This window comes from Mytilus edulis, chromosome 13 (assembly GCF_963676685.1).
Source record: "Mytilus edulis chromosome 13, xbMytEdul2.2, whole genome shotgun sequence".
NCBI classification, from domain to species: domain Eukaryota; kingdom Metazoa; phylum Mollusca; class Bivalvia; order Mytilida; family Mytilidae; genus Mytilus; species Mytilus edulis.
In genome coordinates, this window is record NC_092356.1 from 17,927,347 (window position 1) to 17,953,849 (window position 26,503).

The 26,503-nt window shown below is 32.7% G+C and overlaps 1 protein-coding gene and 1 long non-coding RNA gene across 2 annotated transcripts in view; both read left to right on the forward strand.

Annotated features, from left to right (window-relative positions):
• Positions 1–26,172, forward strand: part of LOC139501480 (uncharacterized) — a 35,610-nt gene extending 9,438 nt beyond the window's left edge. Inside the window, exon 2 of the long non-coding RNA XR_011658578.1 lies at positions 25,917–26,172. This is a non-coding gene — a long non-coding RNA (uncharacterized lncRNA). The remainder of the gene's footprint in view (positions 1–25,916) is intronic.
• LOC139501817 (uncharacterized) lies at positions 13,375–14,079 on the forward strand (the record flags this gene model as incomplete). Its single annotated transcript, XM_071291033.1, is given in 2 exon segments — positions 13,375–13,645; positions 13,829–14,079. Coding segments are annotated over 2 exon segments (522 nt in total), but the record flags the coding sequence as incomplete, so codon positions are not given.
• Positions 26,173–26,503: the final 331 nt, after the last annotated feature.

Consider the following 26,503-nt stretch of genomic DNA (forward strand, 5'->3'; position numbering starts at 1 on the left):
ATATCATAATTCCGATCTCAAAAATGTAGACGGCTGAGGTCATTAAGTGTAAAAAGCGAAAAGTTTCAGAAGGTGTGCTTGTCGTATATCAAACGAAAGGTCGTACAAAGTACAATACGAAAACATCACTTTTACAGGAAAGACCTTTCAATTGTTTTACAAACAATTGAGATACTAGTTTTTTTTGTTTTTTTTTTTTTTTTCATCCAGCATTTGTTTGACATGGCCTCCCCTCGTTTCTATTGGAGTTATCAAGACCAAATATGGACCATCGGTAGACCTCATCATGAAGTATTACCAGATGAGGCTGTGTAGGATTTCATCATCCCATTTAGAAGTTATCTCCCTTTTATTGGTTTTTTTCGACATGGCCCCCCTCGTTGTTTTTGAAGATATCATGACCTTATTTGGACAATAGTTAGATCTCATCATGATGTGTTACCATATGAGGCTGCTAAGGATTTCATCATTCCCTATGAGAGTTATGTCCCCTTGAAGCAATTTCTTTCTTTTACATTTTTCTCAAAAAGTATTCAAGATAGAATCCATTTGAAAACGGCAACATGTACAAGACCAGATGGCAATGATAATTAACATATACAATCATTTTGTTGTTAACCCTTATAAGGAGTTATTTCCCTTGAAAAAATATAAACAATTTTTGAAAAATTGTATCTCGAGAACCGGAAGTCGTAAAGACTTGGGACCTGCACCAATAATCTTAAGTTCATGTGACCTTTAATTTGCACCCAAGGTCAAAGGTCACTGAGTGCAAAAAAAAATTACGCTGCAATTTCAAGCTTTCATATTAAGAAAACGATAAGAGTTTTCTGCATACTTACAGCGTATAAAATGTTCCTCTCGACGAGCTCTACATTTCATACACTGAGCTCAAAAGAGTCCGACTGTCTGTTTAAAAGTTACGACGGGATGATTCTTAAAAGTATAGTATTGTGTGTATATCTTTTTAAAGGTAACAGATATCAACCTACTATAAACTGCAAAGATAATCAGTAGTTCAAGACCTTCAATTTGAGGTCAATGTCAGGTCATGATGAAATTTCACCTTGACCTTCACATTTTACTATGACCTTGACCTTTTGATATTTGAAAGGTCAAGTGGTTCTGATTTGAATGGTGATAGTCCCATGTTTCTACGACTTCCGGTTCTCAAGTTTTGTATTGCATCATATATTTGATGATTAATTGTGACCTTGGTGAACTTTGAAATTGTCCCAATTCTTTTTCTATAATGTTGTCCTTCAACTGTAAATCATTTATCATTTAACAGATTTGAGATATCTATTGTCGTTTTAGAGATAATGCAGTTTGAAATTTTGCGAGCGGAGGCATGTATTTCTGAATCGTCAAGAGCTTACCACTTAAAATGTTTTAGAAATTGAAGAGGTTGACATAGTTATATGTTTGACCAAATACCAAAAACATTCCATGGAAAAAAACACCAAAAAATCAATTTGAAATTTTCAAGTTTTGCATTGACTTTGTAAGTTTCATAACTTCTATTTATATAGTTGATATTGCATCATTATTTGCACTTTGTCAAATGGGGTCATCTGATATATCAAATTGAAGGTCTTAATAAACTCTACTTAAAAATGAAAATTTTAAACCCCCTTTTCATACCAGGGGGACGGGTGGGGTCATTTAGTGCAAACATTCAAATTTCTCAGATGGTAAGGTTGTCGCATATCAAATGAAAGAACATAAAGCGTACATTTCAAATTTCAAATTGACGTCTCCCAAAAATGGGTTGGATGGGGTCATTGAGTGCAAAAAATAAATTTTCTTTTAAGATAGGGTTGTTGTATATTAAATGAAAGGTCATGATGTGTACATTGGCAATATCAAATCCCGACCTCCAAAAATTAGTTGGATAGGGTTATTAAGTGCAAAAATCAAACTTTCTAGAACATAGAGTTGTTGCATATCAAATGAAAGCTCATCTACTCTATGTTATTTATATCATAATTCCGATCTCAAAAATGTAGGCGGTTGAAGTCATTAAGTGTTAAAAGCGGAAAGTTTCAGAAGGTATGCTTGTCGTATATCAAACGAAAGGTCGTACAAGGTACATTATGAAAACATCACTTTTACAGGAAAGACCTTTCAATTGTTTTACAAACAATTGAGATACTAGTTGTAATATATTTGCTATGTAATAATACAATCCAGTTTCTATAACTAATTTATTAACAAGTACATCGTTTGATGGTCAGACTACAGAATGACAACATTTGTATAAGAACTTCAATTGATCTATTTAATTATGTTATTTAAGAACGTGCAGACATGTGAGAGTTGCTGATCTGTCAATTATAATTACTGTAACAGATGATACGATAATAAAGTTAGGTTAACTTCATAACAATATTATCATTTTTTTTTAAATTTTGTAACTTAAAAATGTATCTAATTCAAATTTGTAGAAATATCTACGTTATCGCAAATGTACTTTTCATGATAGAATTCATATTAATGTTGAATCTATAATTATTTTAACATGCTTTCATAATATATTTTATGGTAGATTCCATATTCATGTTGAATCTATATTTGTTTTAGCATGCCTTTTGTAATAATAGATTCTTTTGTACTTTTCACCAAGTTTTCTTAGCACTTTAAGATTATACAATGACATTATTGATGAGTAAAAGCCGTCAAGATTCGTAATGACTTCAGTTTTTACTACTTTTGGATATCCTTTTAATGAATTAAAGTTTGAAATGTTAGTGTAATTTGACAAAGTTAAAAATTCCTATTACACTTAGAAACCAAGCAAGATCATATGATAGTTCAAGACATACAAAACCTCGTGTAGAAAGTTTTGAACAAACAGAGATGCATGAATTTAGAAGAGGTTACACGTGTTTGTATTTCATACAATGCATGTGCATGCGACTTAGATGTATGTAGGATTTTAATGGTAATATATATCTGTTTGACCTTTCTTATTTATTCTTTTTTTACTTCTGTTAAGGTCACTTTTCTCTATTTTTGTATGTTTTGTCTATTATTCTCTATTCTGTATAGTTTAACAACCCGTTATTCTCCATTCTTTTTATCTAATATCCTATCATTCTCAATTTTTTTTTTTGGCTCATTTTTCTATTTTATTGGTCTATATTCTGTAAACCCCCTCAAGCCCCTTATGTAGCGTATACTACCTGTATATTACCTGTATTAGTTTATTAAACAAAGCACTGAAGTTGTACAATTGAATATGCTAAATATAACCATTTATGCATAATATTCAAATGTTTACTCTTTTATTTGAGTTGATAAATGTCATAATATATTGTTTATGGTAGAATTCATATCTATGTTGAACCTTTAACTATGTTCAGTACATGCTTTTAAATCATGATATATATATATATTTTTTATGGTAGAATTCCTATTTATGTTGAATCTTTAATTGTTTTAACATGCCTTTTATATTAATGGATTCTTATAAGTATAAAAGCATTATCTATTGAAATTGTTAACGGCAGACCATGATCGAACATGCACATTAAAATTCCTATAATGTATTTTGATGCATTTCACCAAGAAAGGTATTTGATTTGTATGCAACTACGTACAAATGAATGTATTGACTGAATGTCTTTTTAAAAATCGTTAATTTTCAAAATTGAAATAACAAAAATAATATAAAATTGTTTAAATCTCTAAAAAAATGTATGCTAATATCAATATTGTTCAATGTCACAATGTCACGTGTGCAATGACAAAAATACGGTTCATACGTACAAATTATATCACAATCATGACATTCATTAATAATCGGACTAAAGATAAAATGATACTAGCATAGGATGAATATGAATAAAAAAAAAATGTTTTTCAACTTTTTGAGATGTGAACGAGATAAAAAAAAAAATTTAAATCCACGAACAATGATATTTACTATAATGCCCTGCAAAGGCTAATATCAAAATTTCAAATATTCATATTCAAATGCTAGCTGGTATTTATAGACTGAACCAGTTAGCTATGCATCCCATGCAGACTGTACGGACTATACTTAATATTGCGATCTCGGTTGATCGATGTTTATTTTAGAATTGAATGCTTCTTTTTGTAAATTCATTGGGGTGTTAGATCTATGACCGTAGTAAATTTTGTATGAGGCGCAGAACAGAGGTGCTTCTTTCTATAAATGTACGCACGGTCAACGTTTAATTGTATTTTTGCGCTATGATCATTCTATTTCAAGTATCTTGTCTAATGGCTGATTAATCAATAAGACATGGCAGAGCTCGAGCAATCCATCATAAAATCCATCATAAATGACATCTTCTGTACCACCCCTTTTATCTCTCGTAGCGTTTTGAATATTTTCATCATATATCGTTGTCACCGGTTTCGTCGGAATCCTTGCATAGTTTGCAGTAAGGTAGTGTCATATTTCTACTAATTTTTGCCAAAGTACTTTGGAGCATTATATACCAGTTACCTGTTTACATTTCATTCCAATTATGTCTTTTTATTGTCGTTTTGGTTATTTTGGTCACATTTCCAAATGTTATGTGGGTTATTTACTGGATCTTTTTGTAGAGATCATTGCTTTATCGTTGATTTTTTGTAACTAATTTCTGTGCAAAATCAAGACCAGTATTCATTTTATGTTGTTTTTTCAGTTGCTTTATTCCAGTTATATTTTGATGGTAACTTTTTCATAATTTCTTCTGCATGCTTTAGACAATTGATATGTTTGCAAAATTTGTTTATACGACAAATGAAAGAGCCGTAAAAATCTGAACTAATTTCTAATTCTCATTTTAGTTTTTTTCGTTGTATCATGTCCAGGCTAGAGATTGCAAGGAACAAGACTAGCATGTTTTTGTCCCGAAACCGACCCAATAGAGCACAGCTCCTATGAATATTTATTCTGCTGCAGATGTTTTTATGTCTAATAAACATCGAAATCATTTAAATATCTTCCTCTAATTTGGCAAGCTAAACACATCTTGTCAGTATATATTTGAACCTTGAGATATCGCGGGACGGCATATATTTTCCATACCTTTCTCAACACTATCGGCGACATTCCTGTTCTGGTATGTCGACCACATTTTAACCGGATTTTCGAAGGAAAATTGGTAATTGATTTGGGGATGTACGGCGGGTGGGCAGACTTGCATCCGGGTGGGCGTTTTGATTGTAAAACAGTGTCCGTGCATTTCCTCATGAACCATTCCACCAAAGCTTTTCAAATCCTACGTTGTTATTTGTGATAAAATGGAGGTCAAGTTGAATAATGACGATCTGTTATTTCATTTATTTACCCTCAAAAAAAGAGGTGAAATCTCAAAAACTAGTTCAACATAGCAACATGTTCGTTTGCCTTTCAGTCAATCATTGGTATCTAATCAGCAGAACCCGCTACTTTTCGAATGAGGAACTGAATCGGCCTATACTTATACTAGTAGTTAAGACGAGAGTCTTGATATCCAATCAGCTATCCTCTGAAGAATCCTTTTCTTTCCGAATGAGGAACTGAATCGGCCGAGTTGAGTCGAGTTTTCGATATCTTTAATTTAAATAAAACACAGGTACTGCATATATGTAGGAACGGTAAATTTACTATTGGGAATACGTAAAAATAGATTCTGCCAGGCCATTTAGTTGTAACCAGTATTGTTTTTACTGAAATCTATTCACGTTAAGTTTTAATTTGTGAGATTAACCCAGCATTTTTATTTAAACGTTAAAAAAAATATTATTAGGGGCAATATTTAAGAATCTATTTTCAAATGATATAACGAAAATGTCAATTGTAATTCCCGAATAAAAATGGCGGGATATGACATGCATGCGGCAAATTGATGATTTATTAAACAGATAAAGTTTGGAATATTTGCATACTGAATAATAGAAATTTAATTATATTGTAATGGGATAAATGTAATTTAATAAAGTTAATAGTTATCAAAGGTACCAGGATTATAATTTAGTACGCCAGACGCGCGTTTCGTCTACATTAAATTAATTGGTAGTAAGCTGTTTGTTCTTTTGTACTTTTCGTCAAGTTTCGTTAGTGCTTTTAGATCATACAATGACATCATTCGTTATGACTTCCGTTTTTACTACTTTTTAATATCCTTTTAATGAATTAATTAAATGTAAGTTTAATTTGACAAAGCTAATAATTCCAATTACACTAAGAAGCCAAGCAAGATCACATGATAATTCCAGACATACAAAACCTTATGTAGAAAGTTTTAAGTAAACAGAGATGCATGAACTATGAAGAGGTTACACGTGTTATAATTTCATACTACGCATGTGCACGCGACATAGATGTATGTATGATTTTGAAGGTAATATATATCTGTTTGACAGTTCTAGTTTATTCCATAAAAAAATAAACTTCTTTTTTTAGTTATTTTAAGGTCACCTTTTTCTATGTTTGTATGTTTTATCTATCATTCTCTATTCAGTATATTATACCCCCCCCCCTCTCGTTATTCTCCATTCTTTTTTATCTTAACATTCTTTTATTCTCTACACTAGTCTTCATTTGTATTTTGACCTTTTGGACTCTTTTGTTCATTTCATTGGCATATTTTCTGTCAATTTTTTTCTTTTTGAGACCCGTATGTAGCGTACAATATTTATAATGATTATTACACAAAGCACCCAAAATTCTTAATGTTACACTATGTCTGTAACTTAAATGTATCTAATTTAAATTTGCAGCAATATCTACGTCATTGCAAATGTACTTTTCATGGTAGAATTTATATTAATGTTGAATCTATAATTATTTTGATTTGCTTTTATAATATATTTTTATGGTAGATTTCATAGTTCATGTTGAATCTATATTTGTTTTAGCATGCCTTTTGTAATAATGGATTCTTGAGAAGATAATGTCATTATGGATTTCATTCATCTAGTATAGTCAATCCTTTGTACATTAAAAGTGTGAATTTTGACGCATTTCACCAAGAATGGGATTTCATTTCCTATTAGTATGTAACTACGTAAAAGGAAATGTCTTGACTGAATGTCTAAAATCACTATTTTTAAAAATTGAAACATTCAAAATAATATATATCTTTTTTAAATCTCAGGAAAATATGTATGATAAATATCAATACTGTTCAATGTTTGCGTTCAATGTCACAATGTCACGTGTGCACTGACAACATACGGTTCATACATACAAACTATATCACATGACTTTCATTGATAGTCGAGGTAAAGCCAAAATAATACCGGCATAGAATATACATGAATAACAAAAGTTTGTTATTCAACCTTTTTGAGATGTAAACGAGACAAAAACTCCACGAACAATTATTTTCCCTTGATGTCCTGCCAAGGCAAATATTAAAAATAGGAAATATCTATCTTTGTATGCTGGTATTTATAGACTAAACCAGTTAGCTTGGCATCCCATGCAGACTGTACGGACTATACTTAATATTGCGGTCTCGGTTTATTGATGTTTATTTAAGAAATGAATACTTCTTGTCTTAAATTCATCATGACATTGGGTGTAAGATCGTTGACCGAGGTACATGTTGTATAATCCGCAGAACAGAAGCGCTTCATTCTATAAATGTTAGCACGGTCAACGCTTTAACAACCCTATGAAATTACTAAAAGACCCATTCAATACTTATAATTCTATTTTTTCGCTATGATCATGAAAACACGATTTCCATCTAGTTTTTTTTTCTTTTATTATCTTTGCACTTTATTGTGGAAACGTAAAAACGTGTGTCAACATGCACATGTATCTTACTATTCATGCAATTCATTTTGAAATCAAGAATGACGCGAGATTGCTGTTTGCCAATCAGAATAACGTATTATAATGAAACATACACCTAAAGTTATTATTGATGTTTATATAGAGTACAAGTAAACTTTCTATCCAGACAGTACTGACTACATTTAATATCACCGCGTCGTATTGTAATGAAGCGTATAATTTAGAGTTCATTAGCAATTAATATTATTAGTTAAAAACTGGAGAAGTTGAAATATAAAATGCTAAAAATATTCATAAATTTCCTGTCATTTTGGTATCGCATTAAAGTTTTGTACAACTCATGTATAAATGGTAACATAGGTCTTATGTTACCCTTTCTATATCAAGTATCTTGTCTAGTGGCTGATTACTTAATAAGCTTGTGCAGAGCTCGAGCAATCCATCATTAAATCCATCATAAATGACATCGTTAGTATTACCAATTTTATCTCTCGTAGCATGTTATATAATTTCATCATATATCGTTTTCAATGGTTTCTTGTCTTTCATTTTTGCTCATGTGCTTTGTCTATATACCTTTTTGTGTTACGTCAATACATATAGCTTATAATAGTTATATAAGACATATGTTGTGTTAGGCTCTGTTCCTGTCCATAACGAATGGTATTGGTTTTCTGTTTTGCTTTTTCCAATCATATTGTCATAATATTGTTGTAAAATGATGCCCTTTATGGGTTCTTGCTTAGATTAATAAAATTCTTATGTTATCTTATCTTATCTTATAGCGTGGCTCTGTGATATTGTAAAACATGTTTATATGCTTGTCTTTCATTTTTATGCCCCACCTACGATAGTAGAGGGGCATTATGTTTTCTGGTCTGTGCGTCCGTTCGTCCGTTCGTCCGTCCGTTCGTCCGTCTGTCCCGCTTCAGGTTAAAGTTTTTGGTCAAGGTAGTTTTTGATGAAGTTGAAGTCCATTCGACTTCAAACTTAGTACACATGTTCCCTATGATATGATCTTTCTAATTTTATTGCCAAATTAGAGTTTTTACCCCAATTTCACGGTCCACTGAACATGGAAAATGATAGTGCGAGTGGGGCATTCGTGTACTGAGGACACATTCTTGTTTCTATATGCTTTGTCTATATGCCTTTTGATATTTCTTTGATACATATATGACGTGGCTTTGTACTACATCCCGTCATTGTGTTATTGTACTATGGTAAATTTGCGCATTCTTGTCTTTAAGTTTTGATAATATGCTTGGTCTATATGCAGCTTCTGTGTTGCATAATTGATTGTTTTTTAGTAGTTTAGATAATAATATAAATAACACATAGCTTCGCCGCGGTTGACAATGTCAATGTTTTCTCGGGATACATATCTACTCTATCATCCTCTCAGCTATGTGTTATTGTAATTTATTATACTGATTGTCCTATCATTATGGTCTTTTACATATAAATTTTATTCAAAAGTGTTTTCTAGGGACTTCATGTACATGACAACGTTACGGGTACTAGAACAACCAGCAAAACTGAACGACGATTTTTTTATTTTTTTATTTTGACAGTCAAATAATAGAATCTGAGCTAAAATATAGAACTTAAGCATTGTCTTTAATAACTTGATGGAATTTCAATTCTTTGTCCTATAAATTATCGATGTTTGGTTGGTGTGGACGAGAGGGTGACATTTAGAAAAATTGTCACCTTCTCAGCCATGTGATAGAGTACATTAACTCTCTCGTATTAGCCAATCAAAATATGGCGTTTTAACGTGTAAAGTATAATAAAACACAATGTTGACTGCTATACCCCTATTTTTGACATTTTTACCTATAATATCAGTTTGTTTTGTTAACGCATCGTTGTCAATATCAGAGAATTTGATGCGACTGTCACACGAGTGAGAAGCTAGCTATAAAACCAGGTTCAATTCAACATTTTCTACATAAGAAAATGCCTATTCCAAGTCAGGAATAAAACAGTTGTTATCCATTCGTTTGATGTGTTTGAGCTTTAGATTTTGCCATTTGATTCGTCCGAATTCTTGCAGTTTTCAGAACGGTGTTATTATATTTCTACTAAATTTTGCCCTAGTACTTTGGAGCATTAGGAACCAGTTATTAGTTTAAATTTAATTCCAGTTTTGTCTTTTTATTGTCGTTTTGGTTATTTTGTTATGTGGGTTATTAAACAGATCTTTTTGTAGAGATAATTGGTTGAGCGTTGATTTTGGGTTACATTTTTCTGTGCAAAATCAAAACCAGTATTCATTTATGTTCTGTTTTTCAGTTACTCTATTCCACTTATATTTTGATGGAGGCTTCTTCATAATTTCTTCTGCAAGCTTTAGACTTATGTCTAATAGATATGTTTGCAAAATTTGTTAATACATGTACGACAAATGTAAGAGTCGTCAAAATCTGAACTAATTTCTAATTCCCATTTTAATATTTTTCGTTCTATCTATCTGTCCAGGCGATAAATTTAGAGGAAAAGACTAGCATGCTTTTGTTCAGAACCAACTCAATGGGCACAGCTCTTATTAGTAGATATAGTGCTGCAGATGCTGTTCTGTCTGGTAGACATTGGAATTGTTTAAATATCTCCCTCTGTATCTTTTCCTGTTGAGATACATCCCTTTTAATCAATACATGAACCTCGAGTCCATAGAGATAACACGGGACGACGTATGAAAAGTGATATACAGGATACAAATTGAATTGTGTATTCATCTCGGCGTTCTGAATAGGTGGTTGTTGATTGCTTCTTGCGGGAGTTTTATATTTATTACATTTTTTTTTCATATGATACAGTTTATTTACATTTGAGTTCGTTGACTTTTGTATAATGTTTGTCTTTTCATTTGTAAGGACAGAATATTAGGTTAGTGTCCAAAATTCATTTTTAAATTATTAATTTGTGCCTGAAATTTCATTTCTAAATGATGAATTTGATGACAATGAGGATGTTGGCTGTTAACTAATGGATAGTGTATGCCTTATTTAGATGATAGTAGGTCAATTGTCTGACTATATTCTTGATTGACTGTCTCGAGATAACTGATTTTTACTTTACATTCGGCAAGTTGTAGTTCAAGATTTGTTCGTTCTAGATTGCTCTCTTATTTGACCTTTTTTTGTTCAGCTTTCACTCCAATAGATGGGATATGTAAATTTTGTTTGTAGATATCTTCTATAGCTGCTGTTTCAAACAGAGTGGATAGGCAAATGTGAGATTTTCTGTATCAGTTGTTTGACATGTTGAAAATGTGGTATGAATGCCTATGAGACAACTCTCTATCCAAGTCACAATGTATAAAAGTAAACCATTATAGGTCAAGATACGTTCTTCAACACGGATCCTTGGCTCACACTAAACAGCAAGCTATAAAGGGCTTCAAAAATGACAAGTGTAAAACCATTCAAACAGAAAAACCAACGGTCTAATCTACTAGTATGTGAAAATTGGGAAACGAGAAATACCTATGAACCACATAAAAGAGGAACGAAAGATACCAAAGGTACAGTCAAACTCATAAATCTAAAACAAACTGACAACGCCATGGCTAAAAATTAAAAAGACAAACAGACAAACAATAATACATATGACACAACATAGAAAATTAAAGGATAAACAACACGAACTAACCACCGAATAATCGGTTCCTAAGCGTACGGTGAAGTCAATGAAAATTAACCAAAATCATTATATAAGGGGATGACTATTTGATTTCATTGGTGAGAGATGGACAGAGAAACGAGAATCACTCATTAACCACACCAACAAACGACAACTACTGAACATCAGGTTCCTTACTTAGGACAGGTCCGAACAGAGGATTTAAACATTTTAATAGGTTTCAGTATGCATTTGCCTCTTTGGTTCGTATAGTTGTTTGGAATGGGTTTCAGCTCTTTGTTGAATCTCTAAATTATGCATGTATTTATCATATGGAATCGTTATCTAGTATATGGTATGACGAGCATATATAGTCTGCATGGTTGTTTAGTGAGTTTTTTGGTGCACGTGTTCCTTCACAAGAAGTGTGTTACCATTGATAACCATTGTTCACATATGCATATAAAATTGAGAAGCATATTATATAAGACAAAAAAGGCAAGAGGCTCCTGACTTGGGGCAGGCTAAAAAAAAATCTATAGTCAATATAGATTAAAGAAGCACACAGCAAAACGTACAGTAAAGTTCAGTCTAAAGAAGTCCGAGTCCGATATCAGAATATATAACAAAAGAAAGTAAGCAAAATGACAATGATACATAAATTAACAAAGGACTACTATCAGTTACTGACATGCAAGCTCAAGACCTCAATCAAACAGATTGAAAGATTATGTCTTCTTCATATATATGAAAATCAAGCACAAATGGTCAAATGGATTTTTAATATTGTTTCGTAATGTAAATCCTTTACTATTAAACAGTATGACAGGCCGCCATCTTGACCGGCCTGCGAAGGCATATGAATTCTAAGATATATGGCGAGTTTGGCCTCCGACATGTAGATTTGATGTGGTATCTGGTCTTTTGTGTAACAGAAAAGGAGTGTAGTACTATCGGGAAATGTCGGTTCTTATAAGATTCCTCGAAATTTGGATCTTTACAGGGATCGGCTTTTAGTTACATTAGAAAGCGAAGTATGCTTGGGAATAATAAAGTAATAAAATAAATAAAATAAGTCGGCAATTGACCAAAAATTTAATCTCAAACACCTAGTGAACCCCACGCTACGTTTATCTTTATATCAGTTTGCGTAAGGCCTGGAGCTGGCAATAGCCTGGCATGTAAGTAAATGCTAGTAGTCCTTTGTTCATTTATGTTGATCCCTATCATTGTGCTTAGTGTTTTCTGTTACCTAATCTAACACCGGACTTGGACATCTTTCAAATTAAGTTTTACTGTGCGTATTGTTGTGTGTTTGTTCATTTTACATTGGCTAGAGGTATAGGGGAGAGTTGAGATCTGACAAAAAATGTTTAAGACCGCCACATGTGTGCGCCTATGATATCCCGAGTCAGAAATTCCGCTGGTCTTTGTAAACCGTGTATGGTTTGGTTTTTTTTTAATTTGGGTTGTTTAATATGTTCCGGGGTTTAGTGTGTAGTCCGTTTTTTTCTAAAACAGTACACATACGGCACACGCTTTTCGAAAGAAAAACAAAATCGATTAGATACAATTAAATTTTAATCGGAGTTCTTCATATACAGTATTCAATTTCAGTATCCATATCCTTTTTTCACTTTTTTCTTGCAGCAAAGTACGGGTTTCTTGTAATTTTTACAAGTAGATTTTTTCATTTCTCCTGTTTGACATCTTATCCTGCATGTACAGTCACCCTGGCCACCATTTCCTCCACTGGTATTGACAATAAATGTGATTTTAGCTCTTCCACCTCCCGAACTTCCACCTCTAGACATTCCACCTCCTGAACTTCCACCTCTAGACATTCTGCCTCTAGCATCTCTACCATTAGACATTCCACCTCCAGATTTTCCACTTCCATAACTCGCAGGACTGTAGCTATCTCCACCTCCATAACTTGTAGAACTATAGCTATCTCCACCTCCATAACTTGTAGAACCATATCCTTTTCCAGCACTTCTTGTTCCTGAACTTCCACCTCCAGTCATTCCACCTCTAGAACCTCCAGCACCAGTTCTACCGCTTCCAGAACCAGCATCTCCATAACTGATAGGACCGTAGCTATCAGTACTTCCATAACTTGTAGAACTATAGCTATTTTTACCTCCATAACCTGCAGAACCATATCCTTTTCCAGCACTTCCACCTCCAGTCATTCCACCTCCAGTCATTCCACCTCTAGAACCTCTAGCACCAGTGCTATCGCTTCCAGCACCAACTCCTCCATAACTGGTAGGAGCGTAGCTATCACTACCTCCATAACTTGTAGTACCATATCCCTTTCCAGCACTTCCACTTCCTGAACTTCCACCTCCAGTCATTCCACCTCTAGAACCTCCAGTTCCAGTTCTACCGCTTCCAGCACCAGCACCTCCATAACTGGTAGGACCGTAGCTATCACTACTTCCATAACTTGAAGAACCATAGTTATCACCACCTCCATAACTTGTAGTACCATATCCTTTTCCAGCACTTCCACTTCCCGAACTACTACCTCCAGAACCGCCACGACCGGACATTCCACCTCCAAAACCGCCACCACCAGTTCCGCCACTTCCAGCACCAGCACCTCCATAACTTGTAGAACTGTAGCTATCACCACCTCCATAACTTGTAGAACCATATCCTTTTCCAGTACTTCTACCTCCCGAATTTGTACCTCCAGTCATACCACCTCCAGACATCCCACCTCCAGCACCAGTTCTACCGCTTCCAGCACCAGCACCTCCATAACTGGTAGGACCGTAGCTATCACTACTTCCATAACTTGAAGAACCATAGTTATCACCACCTCCATAACTTGTAGTACCATATCCTTTTCCAGCACTTCCACTTCCCGAACTACTACCTCCAGAACCGCCACGACCGGACATTCCACCTCCAAAACCGCCACCACCAGTTCCGCCACTTCCAGCACCAGCACCTCCATAACTTGTAGAACTGTAGCTATCACCACCTCCATAACTTGTAGAACCATATCCTTTTCCAGTACTTCCACCTCCCGAATTTGTACCTCCAGTCATACCACCTCCAGACATCCCTCCTCCTGCACCAGTTCTACCGCTTCCAGCACCAGCACCTCCATAACTGGTAGGACCGTAGCTATCACTACTTCCATAACTTGTAGAACCATAGTTATCACCACCTCCATAACTTGTAGTACCATATCCTTTTCCAGCACTTCCACTTCCCGAACTACTACCTCCAGAACCGCCACGACCGGACATTCCACCTCCAAAACCGCCACCACCAGTTCCGCCACTTCCAGCACCAGCACCTCCATAACTTGTAGAACTGTAGCTATCACCACCTCCATAACTTGTAGAACCATATCCTTTTCCAGTACTTCCACCTCCCGAATTTGTACCTCCAGTCATACCACCTCCAGACATCCCACCACCAGCTCCACTGCCTGCAGCACCGGTACCTCCATAACTTGTAGAACCGTAGCTATCCCCACCTCCATAACCTCCTCCGGAACTTCCAATATTTATATAAATAATTCTTTCTTCGGCTCCACCTCCGGACATTCCACCTGTGCCACTTCCACCCACAGAACCTCTTGAACCTCCAGAACTAGATCCCCCTCGATTTCCAGACCTCGAGCTACCAGAGCAGCAGCACAAAACTTTACCACCATAACATTTATCTATTAACTTTTCGCCAGGGTCACATTTTACTTTACATTTGCAGTTAGATTTTTTGTCAGCCGCAACTGCTATATAAAAAGAAAAACACATGCTGCTTTTAAAATACTTGTGCGAAATATTCAAGTGTTGGTCTTATTCGTAATGATTTAACGGAACTATAGTAAAATATTTTTATCATTATTTTTCAATATATTATGGTCAATATAATTAATTTATCTGAGTGTCCCATTATCTATAAGCCAATTTCATATTTGCCCTTGTAATTGTTCGCAGTCTATGTGAAGCATAAAATTTCATTGGCAATGAAGTGTTATTCAGATTCCCCCCATAACTTTATAGTGTTTTAAATAAAAATAATTTGATTGATAGCGTCGAAAAACTAAAACTAAATGTCCGCTCTTTGCGGGCAAAAAAATCAAACGCAGACAAAACACCATACCCCCGTCCTTTTTTGAAATCATATGTGTGCTCTCTTACCATGCTTGGCATAGGAAACAGATAATTTTGTCCGAATACCAATAGACATTTATAATGGAGAGCTAATAGCAGAACGAGCAAATTACCTGTGCGTAGTGTGAGTAACATTTAAGGCTTTCAAATCTTTTAATTACATTAATTTATTGTTAATCTAAATACTTTTGTCATCAGAAATTATTTTTTATGAAAAATTAGTTAAACCGCCGATACATCACTTTCAATTCATCATACTTAATCATACTTTGCATTGGCAAAAGCCAGTTTTGTCCGGTATGGAACCAGTCTACGATTGACAAAGGGAAGTAATTTGTTTAAAAAGTGTGAAATAACAGAATCAAATGGGAAATTTCAAATGGACTATTACAGAATCAAACCTTCGATATATGATTTCACTAGAGAGTTTATGGAGCCAATATATTGGATGTAACGCTAGTCTCATCAATAGAAAATATTTTGATTTAAAGATCGCAAACATCAAGACAAACCATGTTTTCATTGTTTTATTGGAACTGTATATCCATCTAAGAAAATTTAAACGATATACATGTAGTACATCAGAATCTGTGACTTTGCAAGATAAGGTTAGTACCTACGGGGAGATAACTTTGTAAAATCTGCTGAACGTTTTAATCACCTCGTATTGTTAATGAAATATTAAGCTGTTTAATGATCAAAATTGCTGTATGTCAGACTGCTATGTGGCCCAAGACCACAATTAATGACCCCGCTTTTCGTTGTCCGAATATAGTTCCTTTTAATTAGAGTGTATTTTTCCTAAATTTTTTTTCTTTCCCTTCCTCACTCATTTCTTCGATTTTTTTTTTTGGTCGAAATGAAAGAAGAGAGGTGAAATAAATTTTTGGATGTTGTATTTTAACTTATTTTGATTTGGAATGAGTGATTGGGCCAAGTGCAAAAAGGTAATATTTACAGTTTTCGGAACATCTCTTGACTTGTCAATAGGGGTATGGATGTGTATTGGCTAAATTTGTAAAAGTGATTGCTACAATCTTTCTGAATTTTGGATATATATTTGGACTAGGACTATACATTACACACACAAAAAATTGGACAAAAGTGCATGGTGCAATTTTTTTAATGATGCAAAAGGTTATAAAGAACTGATAGAGGAATTAATTGTGGTCTGTGGCCATGTATCCAATGAAAATCTTCCGATAAATTGGCCGTATTTAAAAAAAATATATGATTTATATATGTGTCCAAGATCAAAGTTAATAATTATATAGTAAAAAATTTATAAATATTAAACGAGCCAACTCGATTTTAGTCAAGGTGTTTGGTACCACCTTAAATCGTTTCATTTTTGAAGATCAAAACGAGTAGAATAAAAGGAAAATAATTGTAAACAAAGTTTGCTTTTTAATTTTTTATGGAGTAGCAAGAAACCACGAAAAATTGCAATATTCATTATCGCCATTAAGTCCAAATGGTAATGAAGTTAGAACGGGCGCATTACGTTTGCGCGCATTTGGGAATTAAAAAATTACTGTTTTGTTCTCAACTGCCGCAAAAATAAAGGTTGACAGCATTGGGATGAGGGAGGAAAAGTATCAGAGAGAGAAAGTTTTGAAATTCAATAGTTTATCATCCAATGTTTTCAAAAACAATAATTAAATAAATAAAATGCTTGTTATGAGTAGTTACGCTGGTTTGAACATGTCTGTATGAGAGAAAAAAATATTCTGTACACAATTTATTGTCGAAAAAGGGTCGCAGAAAGCTTCAACAGGATTTGATACCTGATAAAAAAAAGTTGTGATTTATCTGTCAGAACTTATCTGGATATGCATAGATCGGCGGAGGACATTTTAGCGCATTGATAGAACATTTGAGCGAAAAAGATCGGACGTTTTAGCGCCAAAGAAGAACCCATTTTATCGCCCATTTAAGCAAAAATTGATATTGTCAATGCCTATTTTAGCGAAATATTTTTGACTCATTATAATACATAATAAATGAGAAAAAAAAACTTTAATAGACTCAAGACAGCACAATATAAAACATATGCTGCCTATTAAAATACAGCACTAAATGTCTAAAAGATTAAATCAAATGTTAAAAGTTCGTTCTAGCCTGGAATTTATATCCTAGAAAACGTACGTAATGGACTCTGGATAAACCTCCTGTACAATACTGTTGAATTGCATTAGAAACTGTTCTTTCTCTTTATCTTGTCTAGATTTTGGTGTACATTCGTCTATACATGTACTTCGTATTTTTATATATGGTGTTGTTTGTATTTGATAATGAGTATCAAGAAAAACACAAATACATGTAGCTGGGCGACACCTGTAACAGTGCTCATTATAATGGGCAACGAACGACTCTTGATCATTATTTGTTCGCTTTGAATTACACTGAACTTCTGCCTAAAGCTTAAAATTATTCAACAACGTCAGTTTTCGCTAAAATGGGCTATCGAAAATACAGGTGAACGGATTAATCCGTGCTAAAATGGGCTCTAATGTCCGCGCACAAATGTTCCCCAGTAGTTCACTAAATTGTCCTGCGCCCGAATATATATATTAGGAGTATTTTCTATATTACTATTATGAATCGAGATTCACTAATGAAATGTGTTGTAGACGAAACGCGTCTGGCGTGCAGAATTTTAATGCATTTTTCTATATGAGTTTTGTTATTTCTAGAGCGCCACTAAATAAAAAACAAGTTTCATAATAGTTATTGTTTTATTCGCGAAAGAAATTTGTTCTCTTCTTAAAATATCATATGTTAAATTTTATATTTTGAAAATCATATTTCTTGCACTTAGGTCCGTATTTCAACTTAATTATGAATTTTACTTTCATAAGCATTAAAATCTTTTGAAAATGTAAAAAAAGTCTACATATATATTAAGTTAAATTTTAATATACTAGTCAACAAAAGAAACGATACGAGACTTTTCTTTCAAATTAAAGATGAAGTTTTCCGTTTATAGGACCAATATTGAAGGTAGTAATACTTGATGACCATGAAAATAAAAATTCGTTTAAAAAAATGTTTTTTTTTTTTTTTTTTTTTGCTTTCATGAGTAAATGAGCAATTTGGCGATTTTTTTATTTTTTTTTTAAATTTGCAGAAAACGACAATTTTAAAAACAGAAGTTCCAAATAAGATGCCAACCTCTCATTTAAAGGTAAAGAAAATGTTTGCCATCAATTCTTTTTTTTTTAAATCAAGCAGTTTTTTTCGTTTATTTATAAATCAAAGTTCGGTCCTACAAGAAATTGTTAAAATGTATACATTATCAATTGATTTACCATAGACAGTATGTAAAAATTGAAATTCTAAAAACGGTAACAACCTTAAAACTAATCCGAAAGGTTTCAAATTTACTGTGTGTTGTTTTCATATCTAAAGCATTGATTTGAGACGAAAACAATTCTTATTTTTTTTGCTTTTTTTGAGATTTCAAAAAAAACACCTTTTCTTTTTACCAAAAATGTAGAAAAACGATATCTCAACCCATTAGTTACAACATGAACATAACTTGATTTGCATATTGAATATTTTTAGACAAATTTGAAAATTTATTTAGTACTTAGAAAATTATGTGTCGATTTTTTATCCAACTTTCCGCAAAAATAATTTGCACCCTATGATCGTTTGTAGTTATACGTGGCATTTAGTCACTTTCCGACAGGTTTGATTTTCATTATCATATGTGCATTCATTGCAAATGAAAGCTGTTTAAAATAGTGTATTTCATTTTGTTTTATATTAAATACTTTATGGTAAATTTTATTCCAAAATTGTGTTTCGTTTCTTTTGTTGACTTGTATATAAGAAAAAGAATTAAACTCGAATAATTCTGCGCCCTCTTATGGTGGAATATAGCAATTGACATTATTCGGGTAAAAAAATAAGTTTATTAACCAATAGGACAACAAGTCAACAACACTGGGTCACTTAAACGATATAAGTTTTGAGGTCAGCGCGGGCGCACTACGTTTGCGCGCATTTGGGGATTAAAATATCTTACGTTTGCGCGCAGCTTTTGATTACATTTGCGCGCATTCATTTTACAGGTAAACTCAGGTAAAAATATATATAAAAATTAAATTAAATTATAATTGACTATATATTTTTTTATTTTCATGATAAATATGACTATCAATTATTAATTTTGAAAATATTTTTTAATTCAAACTATATATTGTTCATATTGAATTATAAAACAAATTATAAAGTGATCATTATAAACTCCGTAGTATAGCTTAATACATGTAACTTCATTGCGAATATTTCAGAGTGAAAAGGATTTAAACGAATAGTGATCGTTTTTAAAATAGGTAAATAATTTAAGATAGTTTGTCACAGTAAAGTTACACCAAGGCACAAACATGGAGTTTCGACACGTACCTACATGTAAAGTAATGAAATTATCAATACTTTTACCTTTATGATTAGCTTTGTTTTAGCATTTTAACATTTTGATCTGTACATATTTCTGGGATTTAGTGCTTGTGCATAATAAAACGGACTTATCTTGCTCGAAATCCCACTTCCACCTTATCGTTGGTGAGTAGGGGATCAAGACTAACGGAATGAGTACTTATACTTGTAAATAATTGAACTAATTATAAATAAATAAGTATTATTACCTGTATTTTATCTGAGTTTACCTGTCAAAAAAAATGCGCGCAATTGTTATCAAAAGCTGCGCGCAAATGTAATGGTAATGCGCGCAAACGTAATGCACCGGTAAGCGCACTCCTTCTTATAATCCCCAATCCCCTTCCTATGAGTACGCCCCTGATAAGTCTTTTAATTAGTATTTGAATAAATAAATTCACCTTTCGCGATCGGACATTATGTAATCTTTTTTTTTTTAAATAAAAATTATCAAATTAAAAGTTTCAAAAGATTTTAAAATATGCATTATGGTGAGTTCATGTAAGCGGTTTATTTTTTTTTTGTATTGCTTATTTTTTTATATATTTAATAAAGAGAAGTTCTCAACCCCAAAAAGTTTTATTATTTTAAGGCTACAATGTAACAAAAATCTAGACTACAATTTGCAAAAGGAAACTTCCTGTGGTTTAATTACAGTTTCGAATTTGGCAAATGGAATTTTAATAAATATAGAACCTACCTGTGAAAGCTAGGATACACAAAACTAATATGGCAGTGTTCATCTCAAAGTCACTGTGGGTCGTCTGTGGTACTACTTATTGAAAATGGGGCAGTATGTATACCATTCAAAATGCATGTGCATGCAGAAAAATGCACAGTATTTGCACTTTGCAATCAATCATTAATCAATCAAACCGGAAAAAAGTTTTGAAATTGTGGTCTTACTTTATCACGAAGATGCATAGGCGTTCGAACAATAAACACTTTTTCTTTGTTTTTTGTAATTTTTAATCAATTATGTCGTAATTAAGACCAATTGCCTATGTTTACTAGCCTTGATTAGTTAATGCTTGTGTGAGCATACAGAATAAGCGTGATGTACTTAAGTAGTACTAAAGTGAGCGTAAGTGATTATTCTTTCTGACTCTCTGACTAGGTCAATACATATTATGTTAATGTCCAATTAATGAATTATTTTGTCTGATGTATGTAAGGACTTTTAAGAAATGCACCTTCAAAAATATGACTTCTTTCTGAATTTCACTGTACGTATTGCTGTGTTTTTGTTTGTTCTACATTGGTTAAAGTTATTGGGGGATTTATATCTCACAAAACATGTTAAACCCCGATCTTGATCGTCCAAAGAGGGGGAATTCCAACCCCCAGACCCCCTTCTGGATCTGACACTGGCCTCAGACGTGTATACAGCACGTCTGTACTTTAAGGTAGCAGTCTTTTAGTTTACTACACCATAGGCAAACATGCTAAATAGCTGATCTTTGGATTTTTTCTGAAAATGAAATGCTAAATAGAACATTATTTGCATGTACATATTATGTATGTAAATCCTTAGGTTCTTTTTTAATTTGATAATGAACTTTTAGATATGTATTGGCTCTCAACAAGGATTTGTATAGTGGTACTATACAAATCCTTGCTCTTAATAATGACGACTTCAGTATGTACACTTAACATATTTATCCTGTTGAACTGGCTTTGAATAAAGCTAATACTTACAGTGAACGCTGCCCTGTAAATTGAAATATACAAAATTGTTCAGTCCCAGTCATAGATGGTTTTATCCAGATTTTGGCATATTTGTGGGAATATTTTTATTTTTGTTGATGTTAAACTGAATGGCTACAACAGTGATATGAAAAAAGCTGATTATGTTTTATATACTTAAATGGATTTGTCAATTTTTAGATTAAACAAAAATCTGTTTACTGTAAATTCAAAAATTATTACGATGTTTTTATTAATTCGAAAAATGTGACAGGATTATAATCGCAATGATCTAAACTTGCATTTTAAAATCTTTTTAAGAAATAAACAAAATTTTTCTCAATATCGCAAAAATAAATAAAATCACATTTAAAAAAAAAATGTTTAAGTCAAAAATGACAAAAGTGCAATAATAAATTGCACCCAATAACTTTTAAATTTACAGTTTGTAGTAAAATCGTTTGTTACATAAAAGTTATTGAAAAGACGTTGTCAGAGAAGCGCTGTACGAGACGTGTCCATGAACTGTGTTTGCTGTTTTTAAAATATTTGTTTTATAATCTCAATCGTTAATTGAGGGGATTGTCAAATATACAATGATATTTTTAATATCATGTGGTATGATTGCCAATGAGACAATTAGATAAAGTTTTAAATGTTGTCCAACTTAATTTAGCTTTTGTTACAAGATCGGTTTATAATAAAAATTCAAATTGCCAAAATTACCTTTAATTTTACTATTTTTTGCCAAATGAACATAAAATCTATAGTAAAATGTTGTTTTTATTAAAAATAGTGAAAATAAATATCACTAAAATTACATAGAAAGAAAAAATAATCATTATACCTAACCTAGATTTTCAGGGGAAGTAATCCTTGGCAACTCAGAGCAGAAAAGTTCATTCTTCAGTTAACGATTTTTAAATTTTAATAACTTTCTTAAACTATTCTGGATTTGTACCAAACTGGGACAGAATATTGTTTATGATGATAAGATTTTATCCAGATGTAAATTTTGTAAATACAAATCCTGTTTATCCGTATTTTACTTGGTGGGATTTTTTTTATTTTCATTTATGTTCTAAAAGAACTGCATGGGAAGTCGCACTACGAAATAATTGTGGTCTCGGACCAAACTAGCCGTGAGAAAAAAAAAAACAAAGTTCATTTATAAGTAAAATACGGATAAACAGGATTTGTATTTACAAAATTTACATCTGGATAAAATCTTATCATCATAAACAATATTCTGTCCCAGTTTGGTACAAATCCAGAATAGTTTAAGAAAGTTATTAAAATTTAAAAATCGTTAACTACAGAATGAACTTTTTTGCTCTGAGTTGTCAAGGATTACTTCCCCTGAAAATCTAGGTTAGGTATAATGATTATTTTTTCTTTCTATGTAATTTTGGTGATGTTTATTTTCACTAATTTTAATAAAAACAACATTATACTATAGACTTTATGTTCATTTGGCAAAAAATAGTAAAATTAAAGGTAATTTTGGCAATTTGAATTTTTATTATAAACCGATCTTGTAACAAAAGCTAAATTAAGTTGGACAACATTTAAAACTCCATCCAATTGTCTCATTGGCAATCATACCACATGATATTAAAAATATCATTGTATATTTGACAATCCCCTCAATTAACGATTGAGATTATAAAACAAATGATAGAAAAACAGCCATCAAAGGTCATGACACGTCTCGTACAGCGCGTCTCGAACAACGTCTTTTCAATAACTTTTATGTAACAACAGATACTACTACAAAGTGTAAATTCAGAAGTTATTGGGTGCAATTTATTATTTATTATTGCACTTTTGTCATTTTTGACTAAAACAATTTTTGTTTAAAATGTGATTTTATTTATTTTTGCGATATTGAGAAAAATTTTGTTTATTTCTTAAAAAGATTTTAAAATGCAAGTTTAAATCATTGCAATTATAACCCTGTCACATTTTCGAATTATTAAAAACATCGTAATTATTTTTGAATTTACAGTAAACAGATTTTTGTTTTAATCTAAAAATTGACAAATCCATGAAATTTTTACAGTGTGTTGTACTACTTTTGGGACAAATTATATCAAAATTATAGAAAACTTCATCGGCTCTAACTCAAAATATGGACAATTTTATATTAAGGGCGTCTTGACATCTTTTGACAGCTTCCGAAGTGCTAATTTTTCACCTTTTTCAGCTGGACCAAATCACTACTTTCCTTAAAAATTAGGGACCCACATTTTTTTACAGTGTAATACTCCCATTTCTTGCAAATTGAGGCATTAAACATGGAGAAATAAATTTGGAAGGGGTATACAAATTAATGGCAAGTAACCCACTCTACTAGTTAACCATGTTAACATTACCAGAGACATTACTATCCTTCTTTGGGAGAGATAAATCCATGTTTTTTGCATTTCATTAAAAAATAATCTAGTTTTCAAATATAATATGGATCCCTATAATATCCAGCTGAACATGCTGAAGGACGCCTCTGGGTGCGGGAATTTCTCGCTACATTGAAGACCTGTTGGTGACCTTCTGCTGTTGTTTTTTTCTATGGTCGGGTTGTTGTCTCTTTGGCACATTCCCCATTTCCATTCTCAATTTTATTTTTTTATATATATTTTTTCATAATTGGTAGTACGAAAAATAATCAACGTATATTTACGAGCGTAAATATATATACGTTGATAGCGAGTCTTCCCATGGATAGAAACAAGTGCCTGTGACTACAAGTTCTTGTGAATGGTCACAATTAACCACTTGTCTAAGAAAAAAAATTACATCTCTATACCTAAAAGTGAGGTAAATATAAAGATAAAAACAAATTCTAAGACAGGTTCGTGCGTGTATGATAAAAAAAAATGACAGGGCATTCAACCTCATCGTAATAACTATTATATTTATATTGTAGTGATACAAATCAGTATACTCTGGCTTGTTGTTATATATTATATTATATAAATTTGTATATTACAGTTTCTAAGGCTTTTCTACCTCATGAATAGATTATCTTTGCTGTATTTGGCAAAACTTTTTGGATCTTTTGGTCCTCTATGCTCTTCAACTTTGGACTTTATTTGGCCGTTTACACCTTTTTTCATTCGAGCGTCACTGATGAGTCTTTCAGTGTAGACGCGGTACTAAATTTCAATCCTGGTACCTATGATGAGTTTATTTACACGAGGAACATATATTTGTTAGGTATACTGTTCCCAGTTTACATGTATATATAATTTTTATCCATTTGTATAACATTCTATTCTACTATATATTAATGATATTGAAGTTTAACGACAAAACATTTTCATTTTATTAATTTATGTTCTAAAAATATATTGTAAGGAGTGTCCATTGGAAAAAAAATGAATTTTAACAAGCAATAAGACATGTTATTTTGCACTCGATAATGTCTGCGTATTTATCATGTTCAAAGATCGGTTACAATCCCAACACGAAAGTTACGTAATGGAAATCTAGGCGATATCAATCTCACGGTAATCGAATGTAAAAATGAATTCGCATTATTGCTAAAACTGATGTTTCAGTATAGGATGACATTTTCAAAGTAAGAAGAGTCCCATTGAGGTCCCACTTGCAAATGAAAAAAAGTAAAGGTCAAACTAAACTGATTGAACATCTTGGTTTTACAATTGATTCCGTTCACGTGATAGATACAATTCCACTGACATATAAAAAGGTTCACGAACTTTTAGACAGACTTGTTACGTTATCTGTATGCAAACATTAACGTTGAAAGAATATCAGTTAATTTGTAATTAATGATGCTTATGTAACAAGATCCCTTTGGTCAGAAAGATAGTATAGTTTTCGTTTGTATTCAACATTGGTTAAGTTTTAAACCATTTCATTTTATAAGGGTGACATCATTATGAAAAATTATTGTCGATGTTGTGTATTACACGTTCATTTCGAATATAGATTGCAACAACTGGTGCTTTTGAAGACAAAACGGATAAAGGAACGAAATTTTAATTCTTATTCTTAAAATATCAGTAATCCTGGTAATATATAGAGATTATTTCTCAGTGGCGGATCCAGGGGGAGGGTTCCGGGGGTTGGAACCCCCCTTTTTTCGGATGATCAATGCATTTGAATGGGGACATATAGTTGGACCCCCCTTTGTCCTGGATTGGGAACCTCCCTTTTTAAAATGGCTGGATCCGCCCCTGTTTCTTATATAAATCATATATGATCATTAGTCATGTGATAAATTTTAAGTTATTCTATTTTTTCAGGCCTTCAAGTGATTTTGGATTATTGGATCGTCCTCGATTGACAAACCAGCGCCACATAGTCAATCTTGACCTGTGGGGAAGGATTTTGGATTGCATAAGTTAGGCTACAAAGTAATGTAGGCAGTCTACTACCATTATGCCTCTCATGAAGGTCCTTTTTGGACCGAAACCGGTCAGGCTATAAACATCACCAGGCGCTGTTAATTATGTGTATTGGCATACAACCTTATATTTTAATGAAGGCAGTCTACACTGAGATGTTCACATTATATCCTTAATTTGAGATGATGTTCTGGATCTTTCTAGCAGTAAGAAATTGCTCTACATTCACTGTTGGTTCTCCCTCCAGTGATCAAATGGCTATTTGCCAATTTCCGTATTTGACCCTGTAATTAGAGATCCCTCTTTCAGTTGTCTCTCTTATAGGGGACCTTTATTTTCATTTATAATGGAGAGCTAGCAGAACGTGCAAATTTACCTGTGCGTAATGCGAGTAATCTTTAAGGTTTTCAAAACTTTTAATTACATTAATTTGTTGTTAATCTAAATACTTTTGACATCAGAAATTATTTTTTATGAAAAATTAG